The sequence below is a fragment of the Falco biarmicus genome, chromosome 4, assembly GCF_023638135.1.
Source record: "Falco biarmicus isolate bFalBia1 chromosome 4, bFalBia1.pri, whole genome shotgun sequence".
Lineage (NCBI taxonomy): Eukaryota > Metazoa > Chordata > Aves > Falconiformes > Falconidae > Falco > Falco biarmicus.
In genome coordinates this window covers 85111816-85135668 of record NC_079291.1, presented here as the reverse complement: position 1 = coordinate 85135668, position 23853 = coordinate 85111816, and the positions used below count along the sequence as shown (strand labels likewise).

The window sequence follows — 23853 nt, the reverse complement described above, 5'->3', positions numbered from 1 at the left end:
CGGCGCGGCCCCGCCCACCGGCACAAGGAAACAGAACCTGGCTCCACCCTCCCCCGCAGGGCATCACCGCCGGGGCGGGGCCAGGCGCGGGCGTGGTCAGGCGGGGGGCGTGGCCGGGCGGCCGCCGGGTCCCCCCGCCCTTCCGCCGCCATGGCGGCCACCGGCGTCTTGCCCTTCGTCCGCGGCGTCGACCTCAGCGGCAACGACTTCAAGGTGCGGGGCGGGGGGAGTGGGGGGAACGGGGGCCGCGGGAGCGGGGGGCAGCCCGGCCGCAGGCCCCGAGCGAGCCCGGGCACGGAGGCCGCAGGGCTTGGTTAGGCCCGGCCCCGGCGCCGCGGGGCGGGGTGATCTCGGCCCCCGGGCGGGGGTGTCTGCCCAGGGCAGCCCCGGAATCTGACCGCACCCCACAGCGCTGTGGGGCCTGGCGGGCCCTGGCCCTCGGCCTCTACGGCTGGGCAGCCCCTGGCTCCCAGCCCGCGGGGCCCCGAGAGCCCGCACAGCTCCCGGTCCCACAGCCCCGGGCGATCCCGGCCGCCAGGTCCCAGTCCCTTAGGACCAGGTGGTCCCAGACCCCCAGGTCCCAGTCCCATAGGACTAAGCAATTCCAGCCCACCAGGTCCCAGTCCCACAGGGCCAGGTGATCCCAGACCCCCAGGTCCCAGTCCCATAGGACTAAGCAATCCCAGCTCACCAGGTCCTGGTCCCATAGGGCCAGGTGATCCTGGACCCCCAGGTCCCAGTCCCATAGGACTAAGCAATCCCGGCTTACTAGGTCCCAGTCCCATACGATCAGGTGATCCAGGACCCCCAGGTCAATCCCAGGCTCCCCCAGGTCTCAATCTCATGGGACTGGGCAATCCCAGCCCCCAGCCCCCAATCCCATAGGGCCAGGCGATCCCAAACCACCCCCTGACCATGCAGGGTCAGTCAGACTCAGGTCCCCAGACCCCTCACCCTGTGGGCCAGGTGTTTTCCTCACCTTCCTCCTCCTCACAGGGCGGCTACTTCCCAGAGCACGTGAAGGCGATGACCAGCCTGCGCTGGCTGAAGCTGAACCACACGGGGCTCTGCTACCTGCCCGAGGAGCTCGCTGCCCTCCAGAAGCTGGTGAGTGGCACGTTTTGGGCAGGGGATGGGTCGCAACGGCTCACAGTGGGGCTGCGGGCTCGGATGGGGCCCTGCACGCCAGTGCCGAGAGCCTGGTGCCTGCCAGCCTCGTGGCTCATCAGCGGATGCTCTGGTGTCTAATAATAGGGCTGAGCTACGTGTGGTTGAAATTGGATGCAGGAGCTGTTGGGAGTAGGGCTGAGACAGGCTTGTACTCGGTTTCACCTTGTTTTCCTAGAAAACCAGACTAAAAACCATGCTTAGATCCTCTGCCCTTTAATAGAAGGGGAAGGTGAAGGTTTTGTAAGGGGAGGATTAAGGTTTTGGGGCTTTTTTTTCTCTCCTCCTTTGCTAAAGATACAAAGAGCAGTAGCTGGCAGTTGCCTGGCTTTGTTTTTTGGGTGGCTCGAATTTTGTCCACGACCAGGCCCTTGGTGGAGTCCGTGGCTAAGCTTTGCTTTGGCAGTGTCCTGCAGCACGTTACGGACGTTGTTCAGTTGGTGTAGACAAACGCAATGCTTTAAATGCTGCCAAAAGTCCTCATCACCGTGCCTGGTGCGCCCTGCTTAGTGGGAGCAAGCGGGGAAGCCCTCCGTGCTGCTCGAAGCCACGCTCCTGCCAGCCCTGCCAGATGCTCAGGGGCCACGGCTAGACTTAAAGCCTGGCATCTTGCCCACAGCCTGATAGTTCCTCCTTTTCCAGAGCAGGTAACAGCTGGGCTGGTGATGTCCAGAGGAAAAAATTTCCCCTGGGCCCTCCTCCCACCCTGCTGGTCCCCACACATTTGCCCGTTTGCAGATCACCCAGTGAGAAGTGTTCCCAAGAACTGGGGTCTGTTTGCTCGGGGACTATACGGGAGTGCTGCGAGCTGGCTCAGCAGCGGCTCAGAGCACCCCAAACCCTGCAGCAGGGCTGGGGTGTCTCAGCCAGCTCTGCCCCAAGTTACGAGGGGTGTGGAGGCAGCGTGGGCATACTGGGGCCAACCAACCAGTTTGAGATGGAGAGTGTCCCAGCAGCCACATTGTGTGGGTCAGGGCTGAGCTCACCCCATGCCTCCACAAGGCCCTTACTCTCCTGGGATCGAGGAGCCCCCATGTTGGTGTGGGGGCCCAACCGCTGCCTTGGGCAGCCCCGGCTGCTCTTTCTGCTCACTGGAGCTTGTCTGGGGCTTCCCTGCAGGAACACCTCTCCGTGAGTCACAACAGCCTCACCACACTCCATGGGGAACTCTCCGGCCTGCCCTGCCTCCGGGTAAGTGTCGCCCTTGTGTGTCCCAACTGCATCGGGGCTGGTGTCCCTAGGCACCTCCTGGCCAGCCCCTGGTTCTGGGGACAAGTGAGGATCGTGCCTGGCCACCCCCAGGGGCTCAGCAGGCATCGAGCTGGCACCAGCTGCAGTCGTGCCTCTTTCTCCCTCCCCTTTCCAGGCGATCGTGGCTCGTGCAAACAGCCTGAAGAACTCGGGAGTCCCCGATGATATCTTCCAGCTGGATGACCTCTCAGTGCTGGTAGGTGCAGAGCCTCCTCGGCTAGCGCAGGAGCCAGCTCAGGCTCTGGGGTCCCATTCCCACACCTTGGTGGCCCCTCACGCTTCTTGGGGAACTCAGTGGGGCTGAGGAGCGTCTGAGGGAAAGGTGCAGCGAGTAAATCAGGGCTCAGTGCTGCCTGGTCCACTTTGACTTTCAGGTGCCCAGGCCATACCTAACTTCCCTGCAGCAAGAGCTCCTGTGCCCCTTCAGCGCCAGTCCCGGCCCTGTGCCCGAGCACTGGGGAAGCTGGCTGCGGGCAGGATAACCCTGTGGCAATGTCTCCTCTAGAGGCTGATGCCACGGCTGGGTTTCCCACACACTCGTCCTGCTCCTGCTGCTGGGCACTGGTCCGCAGGGCAGGGCGCAGTGTGGCTGCAGGCAACCTCGTCCCTGGTGGTGCCCCTGTCCTCAGGTGTGGGTGCCGGTTGCTGCAGGCAGGTCAGAGGGGGATCCTTCCTTTGCTTTCTCATTTGTCCCAGGACCTGAGCTACAACCAGCTCACAGAATGTCCCCGGGAACTGGAGAATGCCAAGAACATGCTGGTCCTCAACCTTGGCCACAACAGGTAGGTCCAGGCCAGAGCAGCCATCCCTCCCCAGCCATGGCCACTTCCATTCCGCCACCTTCCTCTTCACTCCGGATCCTGCTGTCTGCCCTTCTTCAAGGGAGACCTGGGGCTGGTACAGGTCCCAGGCAGCCCTGACAATCCCCATATCCCCACAGCATTGAGACCATCCCCAACCAGCTCTTCATCAACCTGACAGACCTGCTCTACCTCGACCTGAGCGACAACAAGCTGGAGAGCCTCCCACCGCAGATGAGACGCCTGGTCCACCTCCAGACTCTCATCCTCAACAACAACCCTCTCCTGCACGCGCAGCTCCGGTAAGGCCCCTTTTTCCAGGCTGGATCCCATGATGCCGGGGCTGGGCCAGGTGCCTGCTCCAGGCCTGACGTGTCTCTGCCCCGTGGTTCTCCGTGGCCCGCAGGCAGCTCCCAGCGATGACGGCCCTGCAGACCCTCCACCTCAGGAACACCCAGCGAACACAGAGCAATCTGCCCACCAGCCTTGAGGGTCTGGTGAACCTGGCAGGTAGGGCTGGGGTGCCCAGCCCCACGGTGCGTGGGGCCCTCCACAGGCTCTCTTAAGCCCTGGCGTGGGTCCGGCCGGCGGTGTCACTCTGTTGTCCTCCCCCAGACGTGGACCTGTCCTGCAATGACCTCATCCGCATCCCTGAGTGCCTCTACACCCTGGGCAGCCTGCGGCGCCTCAACCTCAGCAGTAACCAGATCACGGAGCTGTCCCTCTGCATCGACCAGTGGACCCAGCTGGAGACCCTCAACCTGTCCCGCAACCAGCTCACCTCCTTGCCTGTATGTCCCTGCCCGTACATGGTGTCCCTGCCCATGCTTCCATGCCACTGGGTGTCCCTCACCCCGCTATCTCCTTCCCCAGTCAGCCATCTGTAAGCTGACCAAGCTGAAGAAGATGTACCTGAACTCCAACAAGCTCGACTTTGACGGGATCCCCTCAGGCATTGGCAAGCTCGCTAACCTGGAGGAGTTCATGGCGGCCAACAACAACCTGGAGCTCATCCCCGAGAGCCTGTGCAGGTAGAGGACAGCCCTCAGCTAGATCTGCTCTGTCCCCAAGAGGGGACGCGGAGGCTCTGTGGTAACAGGGTGTCACCCAGCCTGGCCCTTCACCAGTGTCTCTGTCCCACAGGTGCTCCAAGCTGAGGAAGCTGGTGCTGAACAAGAACCGCCTGGTGACGCTGCCAGAAGCCATCCACTTCCTGACAGACATGGAGGTGAGAGCCCAGTGCCTGCTCCACCCTGGCTGGGTCCACCAGAGCCCCAGCATGTCCCTGGGATCCCAGGGCTGTAGGGTGGGATGGGTGAGGTAAGGACAAGGGGGTCTTGGGGCCAACACATGCAGTCTGGCCCCCGGTGTGGCCTGGGCAGGCGGTGGATTTGGGGCTCCCTCTGCATCCCCTCAGCAAAGCCCGGGGTGCTCCAGAGGTCTCCTGTCCAACCCCACATCTTCAGTGTCCCCACGAGCCCATGCTGCAGAGCAGTGAGAGGTCTCCTGTCCCCTCTCCTTGGCAGATCCTGGATGTGCGGGAGAACCCCAACCTGGTGATGCCCCCGAAACCGGTGGATCGGACGTCGGAGTGGTACAACATCGACTTCTCCCTGCAGAACCAGCTCCGCCTGGCCGGAGCCTCCCCGGCCACTGTTGCGGCTGCTGCAGCAGGTGAGCGTGCAGGGATGTGGGGGGCAGCACCTTGGGAGCAGCTGGGAAATGAGCTGTGCCCCACGCAAGGTGTCCTGGCTGCTTCTCACCCTGTCCCTGTGTCCCCAGGGAGCGGCACCAAGGACCCGCTGGCCCGCAAGATGCGGCTCCGGCGGCGCAAGGACTCTGCCCAGGACGACCAGGCCAAGCAGGTGCTGAAAGGGATGTCAGACGTGGCCCAGGAGAAGAACAAGAAGATAGAGGTGAGTTCTGGGGTGGGAGAGGGGCCCCGAGCGGCATCACAGCAGTGCCCCCAGCCCACCCAGGTGCTGGCAGGGACCTAGTTGCCCCCAGCTTGGTGACCTGTCCCCATCCCCACAGGAGAGCGGGGAGGCGAAGGCACCAGACCTGAAGACGCGCCGCTGGGACCAGGGCCTGGAGAAGCCACAGCTGGACTACTCTGAGTTCTTCAGCGAGGATGTGGGGCAGCTGCCTGGCCTCTGCGTCTGGCAGATCGAGAACTTTGTGCCCACGCTGGTGGACGAGGCTTTCCACGGCAAGTTCTACGAGGCCGACTGCTACATCGTGCTCAAGGTATGTGGGGAGGACCCAGGGTCCCTCACATCCCCAACCCAGGGCTGCAGCCATCCCATCTCACACACTGTACCTCCCCAGACCTTCCTGGATGAGAACGGTTCCCTCAACTGGGAGATCTACTACTGGATCGGACAGGAGGCCACTCTGGACAAGAAGGCCTGCTCCGCCATCCATGCCGTCAACCTCCGCAACTACCTGGGGGCTGAGTGCCGCAGCATCCGCGAAGAGATGGGGGATGAGAGCGATGAGTTCCTCCAGGTGAGGCTGACCCCTGGCCCCACATAGCCCCCAGCCCTCCCTGTCCCATCTTCACACTGTCCCTGTCCCTAGGTCTTTGACAATGACATCTCCTACATCGAGGGTGGCACGGCCAGCGGCTTCTTCACTGTCGAGGACACGCAGTACATCACCAGGTACCACTGGGACATGGGGCTGGGGGATGTGTGGGGCAGGGGGTGCCCCGTGTCCTACCGTGGCTGTCTCTCCCCCAGGCTGTATCGTGTCTACGGGAAGAAGAATGTCAAGCTGGAGCCGGTGGCACTGAAAGGGACATCGCTGGATCCCCGGTGAGCAGGGGGAGCAGCCAGGGAGCACAGGGTCCCTGCGGGGGGACGGGGTGCTGGCAGGGTCCACCTGAGACTTCATAGCTGCAGCTCCATGGTGAAAATTGGCCATGCCAGCACCTTCCTACAAGGATGTGGGTCCAAACCCCACTTGGCAGCCCCAGCAGCTAAGGACCCCCCGGGTGGGGAGCACACTCGGTGCACCCCGTTCCTGACTGTCCTCTCACCTCTGTATCCACCAGGTTCGTCTTCCTCCTGGACCATGGCCTCAACCTCTTCGTGTGGCGCGGGAACCAGGCCACGCTGAGCAGCACCACCAAGGCCAGGTAGGGCCGGTCAGGGGGCTGGGGGTGCGGGGAGCCCCCACCTGCCATCTCACACGCTGCTGCCGCAGGCTGTTTGCTGAGAAGATCAACAAGAATGAGCGGAAGGGCAAGGCAGAGATCACGCTGCTCACCCAGGGCCAGGAGACCCCCGACTTCTGGGAGGCGCTGGGGGGGCAGCCCGAGGAGATCCGGCCCTGCGTCCCCGATGACTTCCAGCCCCACAAGCCCAAGCTCTACAAGGTGGGGAGCTGCCACCTGTGGGGCTGGTGGAGCTGCCAGCGCCCCGCAGGCCCCCCTCACCCGTGTCTCCATCCCCTCTGCAGGTCGGCCTGGGCCTGGGCTACCTGGAGCTGCCCCAGATCAACTACAGGCTCTCGGTGGAGCACAAGAAGAGGCTGAAGGCTGATCTGATGCCGGAGATGCGCCTGGTAGGATGGGGTGGGGAGGTTCTCCCAGTCTGACGAGTGAGACTGGTTTCATGCCCCCTCTGCCTCCAGCTGAGCCCTGGGAGAGGCAGGTTTGGCCAGCGGGGCCCAGCTGGGGGATGCTCTGCTCTTCCTGGCTGTTCTTTGGGAGCAGGCAGGGCGTTTTCCAGGCAGGAAAGCCTGCAGGTGCCTGACCCCCCCTTCCCCGCCTTTTCCCTGCGGTGCCCGCAGCTGCAGAGCCTGCTGGACACCAAGAGCGTGTACATCCTGGACTGCTGGTCTGACGTCTTCATCTGGATCGGGAGGAAGTCGCCGCGGCTGGTGCGGGCGGCAGCGCTGAAGCTGAGCCAGGAGCTGTGCGGCATGCTGCACCGGCCCAAGCACGCCATGGTCACCCGGAACCTGGAGGGCACAGAGTGCCAGGTAGGGCAGCCCCCGTACCTGTGAAGGGGCACGGACCCCTGGGCAGCAGTGCCAGGGAGGCAGATGATGGCACAGACCCCTCGGATAGGGTGCTGGGGAGGGTGCTGTGGCCCCAGCGGTGTTACCTGCTCTCCGATTTAGGTGTTCAAGTCCAAGTTCAAGAACTGGGACGACGTCCTGCGCGTGGATTACACCCGCAACGCTGAGACGGTGCTGCAGGAGGGCGGCCTCGCCGGGAAGGTCCGCAAGGATGCTGAGAAGAAGGACCAGATGAAGGCCGACCTCACGGCGCTCTTCCTGCCCCGCCAGCCCCCCATGGCCCTGAGCGAGGTAGGGCTGGGGACCATCCCGTGCGTCCCCCGCGGTGCTGGGCCGGATGCTGACAGAGGGGCTGGGTGGCCGCTGGCTGATGCAGCACGTGGGGCCACAGGCAGAGCAGCTGATGGAGGAGTGGAACGAGGACCTGGACGGCATGGAGGGCTTCGTGCTGGAGGGCAAGAAATTCGCTCGCCTGCCTGAGGAGGAATTTGGCCACTTCCACACCCATGACTGCTACGTCTTCCTCTGCAGGTGACAGCCACCTCGTCCCCTCGACTTCCTCCCCAGACCCCCAACCTCCCCCATCACTCACATCATCCCCTGTTCCTGCCCTCAGGTACTGGGTGCCAGTGGAGTATGAGGAAGAGGAGGAGAAGAAGAAGAAGGGTGAAGGCAAAGCAGGGGAGGAATGTGAGGAAGAGGAGGAGGAGAAGCAGCCTGAGGAAGATTTCCAGTGCATAGTCTACTTCTGGCAAGGCCGGGAGGCCTCCAACATGGGCTGGCTCACCTTCACCTTCAGCCTCCAGAAGAAGTTTGAGAGTCTCTTCCCCGGCAAGCTGGAGGTGACGCCACTGCACGCTCCTGGGGGGTGACACAGGGGTCCCCCAGCTTTGCCTCACTGCTCCCCCATCCCCTCTCTGCCCCCCAGGCTAAGGGCAGGGGGTACTGGCAGAGGGGTGCAGCTGGGCTTGGGGTTGTGTTTGGGCCCCCCCCCCCGGCCCTGCTGACACCCACCCCTGGCCAGGTCGTGCGCATGACCCAGCAGCAGGAGAACCCCAAGTTCCTCTCGCACTTCAAGAGGAGGTTTGTCATCCACCGTGGCAAGCGGAAGGAGAGGACCAGCCCGCCTCAGCCCAGCCTCTACCACATCCGCACCAACGGGGGGGCCCTCTGCACCAGGTCAGCCCCCGGGGGCCACGCCGGGCCGGGCAGCACCCATGGGTGCCAGGCTGCTGGTGGGGTACAGCGTGCAGCTGCCTGGTCTCTGGCTGACTCTGCCTCGTGTTTCTCTAGGTGCATCCAGATCAACACAGATGCTGGTCTGCTCAACTCGGAGTTTTGCTTCATCCTCAAGGTAGTGTTTGTGGCTGAGCCCCCTCGGGGATGCTCAGCCATTTGCCCCCCCCCTCCCCCCCAACCTGGGCCACCCTGCCTCTCTGTGTTCCCCCAGGTGCCCTTTGAGAGCACGGACAACCAGGGCATCGTCTACACCTGGGTGGGCCGGGCAGCCGACCCCGATGAGGCCAAGCTGGCTGAGGACATCATGAACCACATGTTTGATGACTCCTACAGCAAGCAGGTTGGGAGCACAGCGGGGCTGGGCCCTGGCTTACCTGGGTGGCTGTGACCCCTGCAGCAGGGGACAGCCGCGCTCAGCCCTGTCCCTGCTCTTGCAGGTGATCAATGAGGGAGAAGAGCCTGAAAACTTCTTCTGGGTGGGCATTGGGAGCCAGAAGCCCTACGATGAAGACGCCGAGTATATGAAGCACTCCCGGCTCTTCAGGTGGGTCCTGGCCCAGGAGGGGCTGCTCCGATCCGTGCTGTTCCCTATCCTCCTGCAGTGTCCCAGGCCATGCTGGCCTTTGCCAGGGGCTCGGTTCTCCCAAGCTAGCCAGGGCAGTTTCCCACATCTCCCAGGCATCATCCAGCCGAAACAGAACTGCTCCGTCATCTCCCTTCCTTCTGTACAAGCTGAGTCCTAACAAACTCCTGTTATCGATGCCACCACCTTCCACCTCTCCCCACAGGTGCTCCAATGAGAAGGGTTATTTCTCCGTGTCAGAGAAGTGCTCTGATTTCTGCCAGGACGATCTAGCTGATGACGACATCATGCTGCTCGACAACGGGCGGGAGGTGAGCAGAGGGCGGCAGGCTGTCAGGGGACCAGGGACAACGCAGCGGGGGGGCCAGGTCTGCCGGTGGCTCCATCAGCTGAGCGTGGCTGCACATCCTTCCCACAGGTCTACATGTGGGTGGGCACGCAGACCAGCCAGGTGGAGATCAAGCTGAGCCTCAAGGCGTGCCAGGTAGGGCCTCCCTCCTGCCTGCTGCTGCGGGGGGAGGATTTGGGCATCTCCATTGTTCCTCGGGGCCCTCATCCTGCCCCCGTGGACGGCGGTGCATGGGAGCACCAGCCCTGGAGGTGCGCAAGCGCTGGGGACCGCCACAGCTGTGCTCTGCCCTAGGTCTACATCCAGCACATGCGCTCCAAGGACCCCACGCGTCCCCGCAAGCTCCGGCTGGTGCGGAAAGGCAACGAGCCTTGGCCCTTCACCCGCTGCTTCCACGCCTGGAGCGTCTTCCGCAAGCCGCCTGCCTAAGGGCTGGGGGCACCCCGTGCTCCGGCCACAGCCCCCCTGGCATGGCCGGACCCCCCAGCACCCTGCACACACGCCTGCTCCCAGCCAAGCACCACTTGGAGCCACTTCTCCCCCGAGCTGGGGCCAGCAGGCAGCACTGGGGCTAAGCCTTTGTCCCCCCCTTCTCTCAGCCCAGGGTCCAGTTCAGCCCCTTCCCTTCCTGGGGGCGCATACATGGTGGTGTGGGCCCCTGTTACACCTTGCTGGGATGATGCTGCCCCAGGCTAGTGCTGAGCTCCCCCTACAACTGGGGGACAGGAGTGTTTCCCAGTTTGGGTGGGAGGATGCTTTGCTAAAGAGCACTGGGGGGGGCGAAGGGGGCTCAGCCCTGGGCCTTACAGCTGGCCCTGCTGTCCTGCGGGGGCACAGACCCCCAAGGAGGGGCCCAGCCTGTCAGTATCATATCAATAAAGGCTGCACTTCTCACGCTGAGGCCGTGCCAAGCTCTGACTGCGCCTGTCTCGCTCCGAAGTGGGGGTTCCCCCACCTCAATCCTGCCCCTCCACAGCTCAGGGGGCACTGGCGCCCACCCCGCTCCTGGCCCACCGCCCAGGCTCCCCGAACAGCTGCAGCCCGGGCAGTTGATATTAAATGCTTTATTTTCAATATTAAAAACCAGTATTTTTAATATCTAAACAATGCTAAATTCATCTTACCAAAAAAAATGGATGAGGTGGGGGGGGGGTTCTACCAGGGACACTACAGCCCCGGCCTCAGCAGGCAGCGCCTGCACCCAGGGCAGCACTGCCTTGCCTGGCCCCCACCCCCCGCCACACACGTACCGCAAGAGAGCCTGGGGGGTCCAGAATGACCACAGGTCCCCAAAAAGGAGAGGGGCAGGTGCCAGGCTGAGCCCCAGAGCCACATAGGGACAGCCGCCATGGGTTGGGGGACAGCTGGCATCACCACAGCCCCCTGTGAGGGGAGCCCAGGGGGGATTTGGCACAGTGACACCCTGGGGTAAGGGGGGGGGGGGGGGCGGGCAGCCCGGCCTGGGGCAGCCCCATGCCCCATCCACACACCCCCCAGCACCAGCACGGTCCAGGGGCAGGAGCCGGCACGTCCCCCGCAGCACCGTCCCATCCCAAACCCACCCGTGGCAGGAATTAGTGTCAGAAAGGAGCAGCAGGCACGGAGCCCAACCTGGAGAATAGCCCTTGGAGAAGCCACTGAGAAAAAGGCCACCTGTGACCCCCCACCGTGCCCCTCCCCGGGCTGCTCAAGCCCTCCAGTGCCCACCTGGGAGCCAGGGGGACCACGCTGGGCTCCCCTGGGAAGGGGACAGTCCCTGTGCAGCAGCCAGAGCCTCCCGGCGGGCAGGGACGGGGCTGTAAACTGCAGGGAGCCGGGCATGTAAACACAGACCAGGGTAGTGGGGGGCCGTGCCTGGGGGCTCCCAGCCCCCCACCTCCCCGAGGGACCAGAATCAGGGGACAAGGAGGGTCCTCGAGCCCCAGCCCTCCTCACGGAGCCAGGGAAGCAGCAGCATCCCGCGGGAAGGGGGTTCTGGAGCAGGGGACAGTGACACTCGACCACGTATAAAAAAGAAAATTATCTTCCCCGGGAAGAGTTTGTGCATCACGACCCTCGGCTCGGGGCCAGCAGGGGGGCCGGGGCCGGCGGCCGGGCAGGGGGGCGCAGGGGGAGTGAGCCAGAGCCGGGGCGAGCCGGCAGCCAGCGTGGATGTTAGACAAGAGGCGCGTCTACGTTACATGGGGAGGGGGCGTGGGGGGGGTCCAGTCGAGTCGCGCGTCCCGGGAATCCGAGCACTGAGATGGGTCGGGGAGGCCAGCAATGCCTGCGGGTGACACAGCCCTTAAGAAGGGGCTGGGGGGCCCCAGGGTATAATCCCCCCCCGCTCCCCCTTCCTCTACGAGTCCCAGGGACCACCGCCCCATCCTCCCTGTGATGGACGGGGATGCCGGGGCGCTGCATTGGGGTCCCAGCTCCGAACCCCAACGTGCCCCAGGGTTTGCAGCCAGAGCCATGTCCCCGCCCTGTGCCCACCCTGGGGACCACCAGCCCCTCACACACCTCACTTGATGAGAATCCCCGTGAGCCGGGCTTCATCCTCGCTGGCGTTCCTCAGGTTCCTCTCCGCTTCCTCTGAGGACCTGGGGCAGAGCAGGGTGAGAGGCAGCCGGGGACACCGCTGCAGCCCCTTGCCGCGGGCACTGGTCCCACCATTCCACCCCCACTCACGCCAGGAAATCCTTCACTTCCTCCACAGTGATGTCCCCGGTGGTGTCCAGCGGGTTCTCCATGCTGCTGTTGGGAGAGTCGATGGGGCCAGGCGAGAAGGTGTCTGGGTGCTCCTCGGGGGACCCTGGGGAGCCACAGGGACAGAAGTGTTGCGGGGCAGCCACGACATGGGGCAACCCCTGGAGCAGGGCCCACGGGGATGCAGCGTGCATGGCTGGGACAGGGTGGTCACTCACGGTCACTGTCGGTGGGGGAGTGCTGGCCCTCAGGGCTGCGTGGGACGTGGGTGCCATTCGCCTGCGGCAGCTTCGGTGTGACGGTCAAGCTGTTGCTGGAAGGAAAGACAGGGAGAAGTTACTGCTGGAGCCGGTGCTGCAGGGCGGGTGCACAGGGGTGCTGCCACAGCAAAGCCCCCATGCCACCACGGCACGTCCCACCTGAAGCAGGAGGTGTCCTGGAGCCGGGCGATCTCCAGCCGGCACAGCGGCTCCGTCACGTTCCTGGCACTCAGCGAGAAGCGCTCAAACTCAGACGGTGAAATTAAGTAGAAACCTAAGGAACAGGGACAACAAAGAGCCTCAGGGACCCCCTCGTGGGGCTGCAGCTGGAGACAACGTCCCATCTACAAGGGATATCACCCCCAGCGCCGGGCTGGTGCCCTCACCCTGGCCATGCTTGGTGAAGACGCAGGAGGCGATGCCGCTGATGTCCTCCTTGCGGATGCAGCCGTAGTGGACCTGGGGCCGCAGGCTGGGCACGGTGAAGATGTGGATGTCACCCAGGTTGGTGAGACAGGCCAGGCAGTTCTCCAGCCGCTCCTCGGAGCCGGCGCTGGCCAGGCTCACCAGGGCCACCTTCCGCACCCGGCAGCCCTCGTGCGCCGTCAGCTTGAACTTGGTCTTGGCACTCACTTTGGGCAGCGTGAAGACCTGGGGGGGCAGGAGGAGCCAGGTGCTGGCGTGAACAGGAACCTGCAGAGTTCTGGTTCTGGGGGACACCCGAGCAGCCTCCCGCAGTGGAAACCCTTGGCAAAGGGCAGCACCCTGGGGACAGGCACAGGGGTGCCCGGGACCTGGCCAGTCACCTCCAGCCCCATTGCTGCACCCAGAGGACACCCAGAGAGGACATGGGACACGTGTGTGTGGTGGGCCCTATCCCTGCCATGGCACGGCACTGAGCCCCACGCTCACCTTGAACTGCTCCTCAGAGGAGATGAGCATGGAGTGGCTGCCCTGCATGTCGGGGGCCTTGGCCAGGTCCCGTGAGACCTCGTAGGGCTCGGGCAGGGGGTTCCCTCGCCCATCCAGCACCGCGATGGCCACCACCGGTGCCCGGTGCATCAGCTGGATCTCCTTCCCTAGCACCGCCTCCACCGCCCGCTCCGAAAACTTCTCCTGCGACGGCACCTCCAGGGCGTAGGCGAACACTGAGCCGGAGTTGGTGCCTGCCCACATCGTGGGGCCGTGGTGCGCGGCTGCAGCGACAGGAGCGGCGTCAGAGCCCCCTCCCCACAGCGTGGCACCGGCCAGACACAGCCTGGGGGCTTTTCCCGGGGAGGGGGGAGCCTCACCGTCTCGGAGGAAGGTGTCGGCGAAGTAGAGGCACCGCACCACCCCTGAGAGCGAGTCGTCAGCTGAGCGAGGCTCGATCCGCCGCTGCACAGGTGTCATCTCCACCTCAGGGGGTCCTGCCTGCTCTGCCAGCTGCGCGTTGGCCTCCTGCACCTGGGGAGGGGGACACGGGGGTCAGCCCCTGCCCAGCGGGGATGGGGGTCAGCCGTGGCGGCCCCCACTGACTGCCCACCTTGCTGGAGGGGCTGCTGGCGTTGAGCCTCTTCTTGCCCGACACCCGGCTCTTGCGGATGCGGCGGAAGGACTGGCGCAGGGACTTCTTGAGGGACTTCACGCGGGACAGGGGCCCCTCCATGGCCAGCGAGTCATTGGGGTGCAGAGTACACCTGCAGGCACCGACACCACTCAGCACCCGGACCCCCACCACGTCGCCCCCCGGCACCGAGATCCCCCCTTACCTGGCCAGCACGGGGTTGCGCCGGTAATAGTCGAAGAGTCCAAAGCCGTGGCTGGTGCCAAAGGCCACGAGGTTCCACTCGGAGTGGAGGGTGACGGCGGTGACAGCGGCGGGGGGCACGCACTGCACCAGCACGCTGGGCTGGAAGCCGGGGGCAAAGGGCAGGGGGCCGTTCCTGGGGGCCAGCCGGTCATGGCCCTTCCAGGTGAAGCCCTCGCGGTCCTGCAGCAGGTCCACCGTGGCCACGCTGACCGCATGCTCTGACTTCTCGTCACTCAGCTCCATCACCAGCACCTGCAGGGGACAAGCACGGATAGCGGGGGACACATGCCAGACCCACCCAGGACAGCCACTCCACTGCAAGCCAGGGGCTAAACCCAGCAGGGAGGAGCCCTTCGTGGACCGGCGTGGGGTTCTGCAGGGTCTGTAGCCCCCCGTTGTCCTGTGGGTCCCAAGGTGGGGAGCCAGGAGGTGCCCAGCAGCCCCCCTGCTCTGCGTCCCAGCACCCTACCTGCCCTGCCGTGCCGGCCACCACCATCTTGGCTGTGTACTTGCAGAGCGCGATCTTCTGCACGCCCAGGCGTGGGTCGTCACTGTAGGGATCAAAGCAGCCCACCTGCGGAAGGGATGGGGGGGGGGGGGGGGGCGTTGGCACCTTCACAGAGCTGTGGGGCAACCCCCCGGTGCACCCCCACATCCCCCCACCAGCTGGCAAGTACCGGCTGTGGCGCACGGGCTGCTCCGGGCATCGCACCCAGGAAAGGTCTGTCCCCATGTGTCCCCCAGCTCTCCCCCCGTGCCGGGGCAGACCCGGCAGGACAGGGCATGTGGAACAAGTGTCCCTTGTGTCCCCACGGGGCATCACACAGCAGCTGTGCCCCGAGCCCCAGGACACGTCCCCGGGGCCCAGCCGGGATGGCTCCGGCAGGTGCATCCTCTGTGCCCGCCTCCGGGCTTGTGCCCCCCTCCCGGTGACGGCAGAGGCAGGGGGATGCTGGGGTCCACAGCAGTGTCCCCCCAGGGACCTCACCTTGCGGAAAGGCGGCCACTCCTCCTCGCCCGCTTGGTTGAGGCTGTCATTGTGCTCACAGTCCATCTGGAAGATGCTGGCGGTGCCCAGCTTGTAGAGGGGCTTCAGGGAGACCCCCGAGGCGTCCCAGAACCGCACCGTGCCATCCTCGTGCCTGGGGCGGGGGGGAGGCCCTGTGAGCGCAGGGCCCTGACATCTGCCCAGCTAACAAGAGCCGCCTGTGTGCTGGCGGCCACCGTGCCAGAAGGGAGGGGGACAAGGGGGATAACGCAGTGGATGACACACTCCTGCCCAGCCATCAAGCTGAACAAGAGCGGGTCAGCCCACCCAGCACGAGTGGCTGGACACACACACCCCCCCCCAACCCCATCCCACTCCCCACCGCAGGAAGGGGCTGAGGATGTGCATCCCCCCACCTCCCCGGCACATTTTGGGCTTCCCAGGCCCCTTCCCCACTGCCAGGTCACTCACCCAGTGAGGAGAAGCCCCCTCTGTGTGGGCTCCTGGGCCAGGTTCTTCCCCCCATCGATAGGCCAAGCCTGGAGGGAGGGATTCACCAGTCAGCCTGTCCTGGGGGGCTTGGGGATCCCCCCTCCCCGCCATGCCCATCACTCACGGCGGAGGAGAGCCGGGGGCTCTGCTGCTCGCCAGCACTGATGATCCTCTCCCAGAGCTTGAGGGGCACGTTGGAGACGTGGCAGGAGCAGGTGATGGCAGAGGAGTGGAGCGGCGCCAGGTACGGGGCAGGGATGGTGGGCCAGCCCGGTGTCTGGAGGTCGATGGCCACCAGCTCTTCCTCCACCAGCACCACGAGGGCACGGGGGTTCTCAAAGCCTGGTCAAGGGGGAGACAGCTGCTGCTAGCAGAGACCCCCCTGCACCGCTCGCTCCCCAGGGCCGCCCCAGCGGGACGTACCTCCCTCGGGCACCTCGGCACTCTGCACGGTGAAGAAGTCGATGACACGGGAGGTGAAGTCAAGCGTGGCCAGGGTCTGGCCCTGCAGCACGCTGACACAGTGCCGGTCGCCGTAGCTGGCCCGCGGCATCCCCCCGCTGAAGATGATGAAGGGGTTCCTGGGTGGGATGAAGCAGCTTCCATCAGACTCCAGACCTCACACGGCACTTTCTCTGCAGCCCACGTGCCCCCCGTCCCCATGTCCATCACCAGCCCACCCTGGCTGCTGGGGAGGTGCCCACCAGAGCATCCCCCCCATGCTTCAGGGACATACCCCGACTCGCAGGTCCACCAGAGGATTTTGCTGATGGCTTTGCAAGGGAACGGACCTGAAACGAAAACATCCACCCTGTGTTACAGCACCAGGACAGGGCAACCGGCCCCCAACCCCACGACTCCCCTAGCTGACCCCCGTACCATAGGGGATGGTGGACATGACGGGCTGCTGGGTCCTCTGGCCGGCACCGCTCACCGCCCAGACCATGTACCCACCGTCGCTGTGGGAGCTGACGATGCTCTTCCCGCTCTGCTCCCAGGCCAGGCTCTCCAGCTGCTGCGGGGGCAGACAGGGGGCTCGATACCCAGGATGGGGGACACAGACACGAGGCCGTGTCCCTGCCAGCCCCCTGCCAGCCCCGGTACCTGGTTCCCCAGGAAGACGTGCTGGACGGCGCGCGTGCTCTGCTCCCAGAGGACCACCAGCCCCCGGCTGTACCCGATGAGGAGCTGACTACAGTCGCGTGGGTGCTCCTGGATGGACTCCACCGGCCCCAGCGCCTTCCCGCAGCGGTAGTCATCAGGAACACTGAAGGGGGGGCAACGCAAGGAGGTGAGGGGGCGCTGGGGGTGGTGAGGAGGGGGTGTGGGGCTGGCAGGGCTCACCTCTGCAGGATCTCATCTGGGAAGAGGGTTTTGTCCTCCAGCAGCGTCAGGGCAGGCAGGGCGAGGAAGTACACTGCACCGCCTTCGGTGCCCAGGCAGGCCACTGCGCCCGTGGACATCGGCAGGACCACCGTCACACGAGTGATGCCGGGGGAGCAGCTGGAAGGGGGAGCGGGGGGCTGCGTCAGCCCCAAGTTGGGTCTGGGGCAGGGCAGAGAGACCCCAAACCTCCCCTGCCCCGATGCTGCATCCCCAACCCCCCTGCCCCAGGAGGACAGGGACAGCCTCAGCGCTAATAGCAATTAGAGCCATTAATCACCCTCAGGCCCTGCCAGCACCTATAACAGTCCCGGGGCTGTGTTCCCCCGCCCCCCGCAGCATCCCAGTCAGGATCAGAGGAGCGTCCCGGTGAGGAAACTACCGCCACCAAAGGGACCTTGGCCACCATCCCACGGCTGCTCCCACGCGCCATTCCCAGCCGGCATCAGTATCGCTCCCAGCCGCAGCCCCGCGGGGGAGCGGTGGGGACCCCCCCAGGCAAGTACTCAGCGCTGTCGGACCCTGGGCGTCCCGGGAGGCCGAAGCTGCGGGTCTCTTGCAGGTGGGAGCAGCCCTCCTTCTGGCAGACCTCCCAGAGGTGCAACGTGTTGTCGTCCAGCAGCGAGAGGAGCCAGCCCTGGGGGTGGGGGGGGGGACACACAACAGTGGGGTGGGTGGGGGAGTTGGGGGGCTGCTGCTAGGCCCCCCCAGGGACACCCACCTACCTGGCCATGGAGGAAATGCAGCTGGGTGACGGTGGCCGTCTCCTTGTGCAAACCCGTCAGCTCCACGCCCGGCGCACCGTATCTGGGGGGGCCGTCAAAGAAATAACGAAGGTAGAGCCCACCCCACCCCCCAACCCTCAGCAAACCCCCAGACCCCCCCAAAATTCCCCCAGGACACAGCTCTGCCAGCAGGCACCAGTTCAGCCCCATGGCCCTCGGGAGAGGCAGGGCTAGAGCATCCCTGGCGGCATGCCACGCCGGAGCCGGCTTTGGTACCACCATCCCAAGCTGGGATCCACCCAGCACCTCCGAGCGCGACGCCCCGGGTCAGGATGCGGCCGACACGTGGCCGGGGTGGGTGTGCAAGGCCAAGCTGGCTCCTGCCCTCTGCCAACTCCTTCTTCCCGGCCGCGGGGCCATGGCTGTGCAAAGGCGCCAGCAGCCCCGGCCAGCCCGGCACACGGGCAGCAGGGTGGGGTTCGGCATGCACCGGCACAGCCTCACTCACCCGACTGGTCCCAGCTCCTCCGCCGGCAACGCTGCTCAGCAGGAACTGGGGCAGGACCCGTGCAGCAGCTCCAGCACCCCACCGTGCACCCCAACCTGTCACCCCCCCGACACCCCCAGGTCTAGCCAGCTATTTCACCCAGCCCGGCGTCGCCGGTGCACTGCACAGCTATGGCTCGGCACACAGTGTGCCGGGGGCTTCTGCCAGCCATGCCAGCCAGCCCCTGTGGTCCTCGCCACCAAGAGCCACCCCGGTGCCCTCGGCGCAGGGAACCAGCCCGGCAGCTCTGCCCAGACCAACAAGCAGGAGCTGGCTGGCCGTGCCGGGCCAGAGCCACAGAGGCTTTGGGAAGGCCAGATACAGAGCACCTGAGGGGGAGTGCACAGGGGGCTCTGGGCACTATGGGGGCAGGGGATGCCACCCAGCCTCGCTCGCCCTGGGGTCCTTCCCCACCCAAAACGGTGCCACAGGCCAAAAGGCAGGCAGCCCTCAGGGCAAGTGGCCAGGGAATGCTGGTGGCACCAGCTCACTGCAATGTGGGTCCAAGCCCAGGGACCCCCAGATGCTGCAGGAGATGCCTCAGGCGCTGGCAGCCCTGTGATGCCAGGTTGTCTGCAGCCAGATCCACCCAGCCCGGCTAGGGAGCACCCATGGGTGCCCCCACTAACCAGTAGCACCAGTCAAGCCAGCTCCAGCTGCTGCCTCGTCTGGCCCCGGCACCATGAGCCTCCAGAAGCATCTTCTTAGTAGCAGCCGGCATGGGGCCAGGTGGGCACCAGCTGCAGTGCCACGGGCAGGACAGTGCCACCCCACTGCCAGCCCCGAGCCGGGTACCACCCCAAAAAGCATCCCCGCAGAGGATGCTCAGGGCACGTAGCTCCCCAAAACAGCGGCTCCGCAACCCCCGAGGGGGTTTAACGGTGGGGGGGGGCGGTGGCTGGAGCCAGCGTCCCACGGCGAGGCGGCCAAGCGGAGCAGCCGGCGACATCGCGGCCGGACTGGCACTGGGGCGGCCCAGGCAGGGGGAAGAAAAAAAAAAAAAATCGCCATCTTTGTGCTCAGAAGGCGGCGAGCTGCTGGCCTGGGGGAGGGGGAGCGCAGCGGGCCCCCCCCTACCCTGACCCCAACCCGGGCACAGCCGCCCCCGCGCCCCCCCGCACGCCCACCCCGCATTCCTGCGGCGCGGGGCCCCCGAGCACGGCCGCATCCAGCCCTGGCCGCCCGCCAGCAGCCCTCTGAAGTCTCCCTGCACGCCGCCGGCAACAAAGCCCAGCCGGGCCCTGTGTCGTCGTCGTCCAGCCCCCCCGAACCCCCCACCCGGGACCAGGCTCTGCGCCCACCACAGCCCCCCACCCCGGCGCCAGGCTGGCCAGAGGCCCCGCTGCTCCCCCCGCCCCGCTCCCCAAAGGCTGCACGGAGGAGGCCAGGATGGACACGAGTCTGGTGGGAAAAGGGGGGTGACAGTGGGAAGCACCCGCCACCTAGGATGCCCCCCGGGGTGGCCGAGCCCCTTTGCTCCCCCGGCGTTTTGGGGTTTCCACTGGCCACCCCCTCCCCAGCTGCAGCCCAGCTGGACGGAGGGACAGCAGCCAGCAGAGTTGGGGGACGGCGCTGCTGGATGGGCCGGCAGGAGCATGGCCACATCTCCCGGCATCCCCCAGGATGGGGGGATCTGGGGGGGGGGTCCTTACCGCCTGCCCTGGCAGGGGGAAAAGGATACAGCTTCACGGCTCCCGCCTTGGTGCCAATGGCCATCACACGCAGGACAGGGTCGTAGGCCAGGGCGCTGGGCTGGCTGGGGAAGCCGTGCTCCACCGTCTGCCGCGGGGACAGGCACGTCAGAGCCGGGACCCCCAACCCCTGACCCCCCCCCAAGCCCCCCCGGCCCCAATCCTGCACCAGCCTGAGCTTCACCCCTGCGGTGGATAACCCTGAGGATGCTGCCTCGTGCCCCACTGCCACCAAGGGGGACCACGGGGAGGGGGGGACATCACTCCTCCCCCACTTTCCACCTGACACCCCAAACCAGACCAAACCCAACAGCCACACCGCGAGCACATGCTGCCACTTTGCAGAAGGGACCCCCTACTCCAAACCCCCTGCCCCAGGCACGGGTGCCCCAGGACGCGGTTAGCAGGGTCCAGCTGCCCCCCACAAGCAGGCAGGACCCCACTGCACACATCCCCAGGGGTCCGCAGTGCAGGGTGGCAGAACCAGGCAAGCGGGACCCACCAGCGCCAGGGACATCCCCGCCGGAGCCGCATGCGGCCCGCAGGCACCTTCCCAAGGAAGTCCCGGCCGGTGACGGCGTGCCCGGGCTTGCCGGCTGGGGAAGGGCTGCCCGCCTGGCAGCAGGGGGACGCGGGGGGCACCCACCGCCCTGGCCCGCGGCGAGGGGACCGCGGGGCTCCCGGGGGCAGCTACGCTGAGCAGCCGCGGCGCGATCAGACGATACGGAGGCCGCTGGAGCCAGACTGGCCGGATCCTGACCCGCTCCCTTTGTCTGGGGCGGCTGAGAGGCGCAGCGGGGTGGCTTTTCACACCCGCCGGCACAGCCACCATCACCCTTGTGGCTCCCCGGTCCCCTCCGAAGGGCCACCTTCAGGAGCGTGCCAACATCCCCAGCCCATCCAGGGGATCCCAGCCAGGCTGGGGGGCAAGTCAGTGGATGCTTGTGGGTGCCGATCCCTGTGGCAGCCCCACACAGGGTCACCCCGAATCCCCCCGGGGATGCACGCTGCGCCACAGGATGGCGGCGGGAGCTGGGACAGCAGCAGCAGCGTGGGGACGCCCTGGTGATGCTTTAGGCTGGGGACCAACACGCCGATGATGGCGAAGACCCAGCAGCACTCCCCTAAAAGCATCTTCCCCACTGCCCTGCACCCCCAGCCTGGAGCGGGGAGCTGGCTGGCAGCCCCCCACACGCAGCCCTTCCTCCGCCCGGCAGCGGGGCCGCATCCGGCAGGCTGTGCCGGCCCAGCCAAGGCGCGCTGCCGGCCAAATTACAGCAAATCCCAGGCAGATCTGGAGCTCGGGAGGAAAAACAACTGTTAATGGGAGGCAGGTGGGCAGCCAGCGGCCCCAGAGCTGGGCCGGCCGGAGCTGGGCTGCTTCCCGGCCCCCCCGGGATGCCCCCCAGGGTGCAGACCCCCCAGAGTGCCCGCTCAGGCAGGATCCAACCGTGGGACCCTGGTCCCCAAAAGCAAGGGGGGGCTCCGGCTGGGCTGAGCATCGCACCGCAGCTGGACCCTTGCCCACAGCGGTGAGTGTGGGGGGGCAGGGCTGTGCTGAGGCAGTGGGTGCCGGCTCTGACCCCCCACCCACCCCCGGCACACCCGAACATCTCCCGGCCCGGCTGCGCTGCAGGGGATCCGGGGGTCCCTCCGGTGCATGCCACAGTTCCCACCGTGAGTTTGGGCAAGCGCCCGACGCCGGTGCCAGGATGCTGCCGAAGGATGGACGGACACGGGCTGGGCTCAGCCGGGGCCGCGGCCAGTTCCTCTGCCCCGGGGCCAGGGCAGGAGGGTGGTCCCAACACCGCGGGGCTCCCGGGACGGGGCGCACCCAGCCCCAGGGGGGCACCCACCGCTGTGCCAAGGCGCCGAGGGAAGGGTCCGGCACCCGAGGGCTCACAGGGTCCCTCCCTGGTTGTTTGACAATCCCGGGGGGGTCCCCAAAACACATCATGGGACTTGAGCAGGAAACGTCCCCAGTGCCAGCGGCAAGGGGGGGCCAAGCTCTGGGCTCTCAATGCCTCCAGCCCCCCAGAGACACATCTTTGGGGTGCAAGGGGACGCCCCAGCCCCAGGCCCCATCACCACAGCCCCTCCTCTGGCACCAAGGGTCCAGCCCCACCATATCCCACCCCTGGAAGGGCTGTGGTGAGGGGCTGAGCCCCCCTCCCATAGGGGTTGCAGCCCGGGGTGTTCCGGGGCCAGACAGGGCGGGGGGCCGTGGGGCACCCCAAAACACTGCTGCCGGCGAACGATGCCTGGGGAAGCCCCGGGGCAGGGGCAGTGCGGGCACTGGGGTGCTCAGGGGAGCCCCCGCCCCGGGGGGGCTGGAGAAGGGGGGTGCTGTGCCAGTGAAGGGGTCACATCCTGCCCCTGGGAGCCCCCCGGGTGCAGGAGGGGCTGCACCCTGCAGCGGGGGTGCCCACTGCGCCCCAGAGGAGGAGGGCAGCCCCCCAGCGCGCCCCCCCGGGGGTCCCGGTACCCCTCCGGGGGGGTGCATCCCCCGCGGGGCGCCCCTCCAGCCTGCAGCCGGGGGTCCCCCGCAGCCGGGGCGCTGCCCCTCCAGGGGGTGGCCGCTGCCCGGCCTCAGAGCTGCTCCCGGGGGAGCTGGGGGCCCGGTGCGCCGCGCCCCCCTCCCGGCGCTGCACCCCGGTACCGGGGGGGGCGGTGCCCCGTGCGCTGCTCCCCTCCCCGGGTACCGGAGCCTGCACCACCAGGGAGCTGCCCGCACCCCGCTCCCGGGACCCTGCCCGACCCCCCCGGTGGCTCTCGGTGGGGGGGGGCGTGTGTGTCCCGCAGCCCGGGCTCCGGCACCGTGCCCCCCCGCCCCGGACGCACCTTGCTGAAGGCGAAGAGGTCGTGGCGGAGGCGGTCGCGGTGCGGGTCGGCACCCTGCCGCCGGAACCGAAACTTCATCATGGTGGGGCCGGTGGCGGCGCGGTACCGGGCGGGGCGGGCGGGGCCGGCGATCCCGGGGCCGGTGCCGGGGCGGTGCAGTGGCGGGGCCGCTCCCGGGACGGGCGGGGCCGCTCCCGGGACGGGCGGGGCCGGGGCGGGGGGCGGGGCCGGGCGGTCCCGGTGCGGGTCCCGCTCCCGCTGCGGGGTCCCGGTGCGCGCGCCGAGCGCCGAGCGCCGCGCGCCGAGCCCGGGCAGGCACCGCCGCGGCGGGGCGGGGCACGATCTTGATTGACAGATCGAACCACCAATCAGCGTAGGACTACGCACACCGCGCGGCGTAGCCCCACCCTCCGGCGCTGCGCATGCCCCGCCGCGGGGGACGATGGGATATGTAGTTCCCACCCTGAGGCGCCCTCTGTGGGCGCTTTTTTTTTTTTGTTGTTGTTGTTGTTGTTGTTGTTGTTGTTGTTGTTGTTAGCTCTTTTTTCCGTTTTTTTTTTCTCTCCGGGATGGTGTTGACGTACGGGGTGGGGCGGGCCAGAACAGCGAGGGCACCCCCAGGCCATCGCTCCCAGCCACAGGGCCTGCACAGCCATGAGGTGTCGGGGATTCAGGGCCTCATCCTGCCCCATGGGCCCCAACGCCATGGGGCGCCTCAGTGACATGGCGGCACCCTGGCTACGGGGCCCTGTGCCAGCAGACGTGCTGAGCGGGGCCGTGCTCAGCACCCTGCCGGCTCCCACCATTAGTATTCGGGCCCTGTCCCCCGGCTGGCACCTGCTTGTTCCCACCACAGCGGCTGGCACCGCCATGCCCTGCTCTCCCACAGCAGTGGCCCAGGGTGGGGGAGCACCCTGCCCTGCGCCCGGGTTTGGGGTGAGTCACCCCAGGCAGGGCAGGGCTTCCCCTCCCTGCTGACTAACCCCAGCCCCAGGGAAGATGCCACACTGGGGTGACGCAGCCTTTGGGGT

The 23853-nt window shown here is 66.6% G+C and overlaps 2 protein-coding genes across 3 annotated transcripts; one reads left to right on the top strand and one right to left on the bottom strand.

Moving 5' to 3' along the window:
- The first annotated feature begins 85 nt into the window (after positions 1-85).
- FLII (FLII actin remodeling protein) lies at positions 86-10333 on the top strand. The gene is made up of 30 exons (XM_056337972.1): positions 86-213; positions 997-1107; positions 2287-2358; positions 2534-2614; positions 3115-3200; positions 3359-3520; positions 3625-3728; positions 3834-4009; positions 4092-4249; positions 4362-4446; positions 4745-4892; positions 5001-5134; positions 5253-5465; positions 5547-5726; positions 5799-5881; positions 5960-6034; positions 6274-6357; positions 6426-6597; positions 6681-6785; positions 7014-7205; positions 7347-7535; positions 7636-7775; positions 7861-8086; positions 8269-8423; positions 8538-8598; positions 8695-8823; positions 8921-9027; positions 9272-9377; positions 9485-9550; positions 9710-10333. Exons 1-30 carry the CDS (start codon positions 151-153, stop codon positions 9842-9844), a joined length of 3798 nt encoding a protein of 1265 aa, XP_056193947.1. The 5' UTR covers positions 86-150; the 3' UTR covers positions 9845-10333.
- A 130-nt stretch (positions 10334-10463) lies between these two features.
- LLGL1 (LLGL scribble cell polarity complex component 1) lies at positions 10464-23150 on the bottom strand. Of its 2 annotated transcripts, none has more exons than XM_056337973.1 (23): positions 22823-23150; positions 19972-20069; positions 17744-17825; positions 17525-17655; positions 16980-17138; positions 16740-16902; positions 16515-16650; positions 16372-16426; positions 16059-16216; positions 15760-15977; positions 15615-15682; positions 15144-15297; positions 14625-14729; positions 14115-14407; positions 13889-14042; positions 13656-13809; positions 13276-13559; positions 12750-13014; positions 12523-12637; positions 12322-12416; positions 12086-12209; positions 11918-11997; positions 10464-11681 (listed from the first exon to the last, which is right to left on the bottom strand). In XM_056337973.1, exons 1-22 carry the CDS (start codon positions 22901-22903, stop codon positions 11919-11921), a joined length of 3171 nt encoding a protein of 1056 aa, XP_056193948.1. In that variant the 5' UTR covers positions 22904-23150; the 3' UTR covers positions 10464-11681; position 11918. The 2 variants fall into 2 exon arrangements, with proteins under 2 accessions (XP_056193948.1, XP_056193950.1); XM_056337975.1 differs by having other exon boundaries at positions 17540-17655.
- Between the last annotated feature and the right edge of the window lie 703 nt (positions 23151-23853).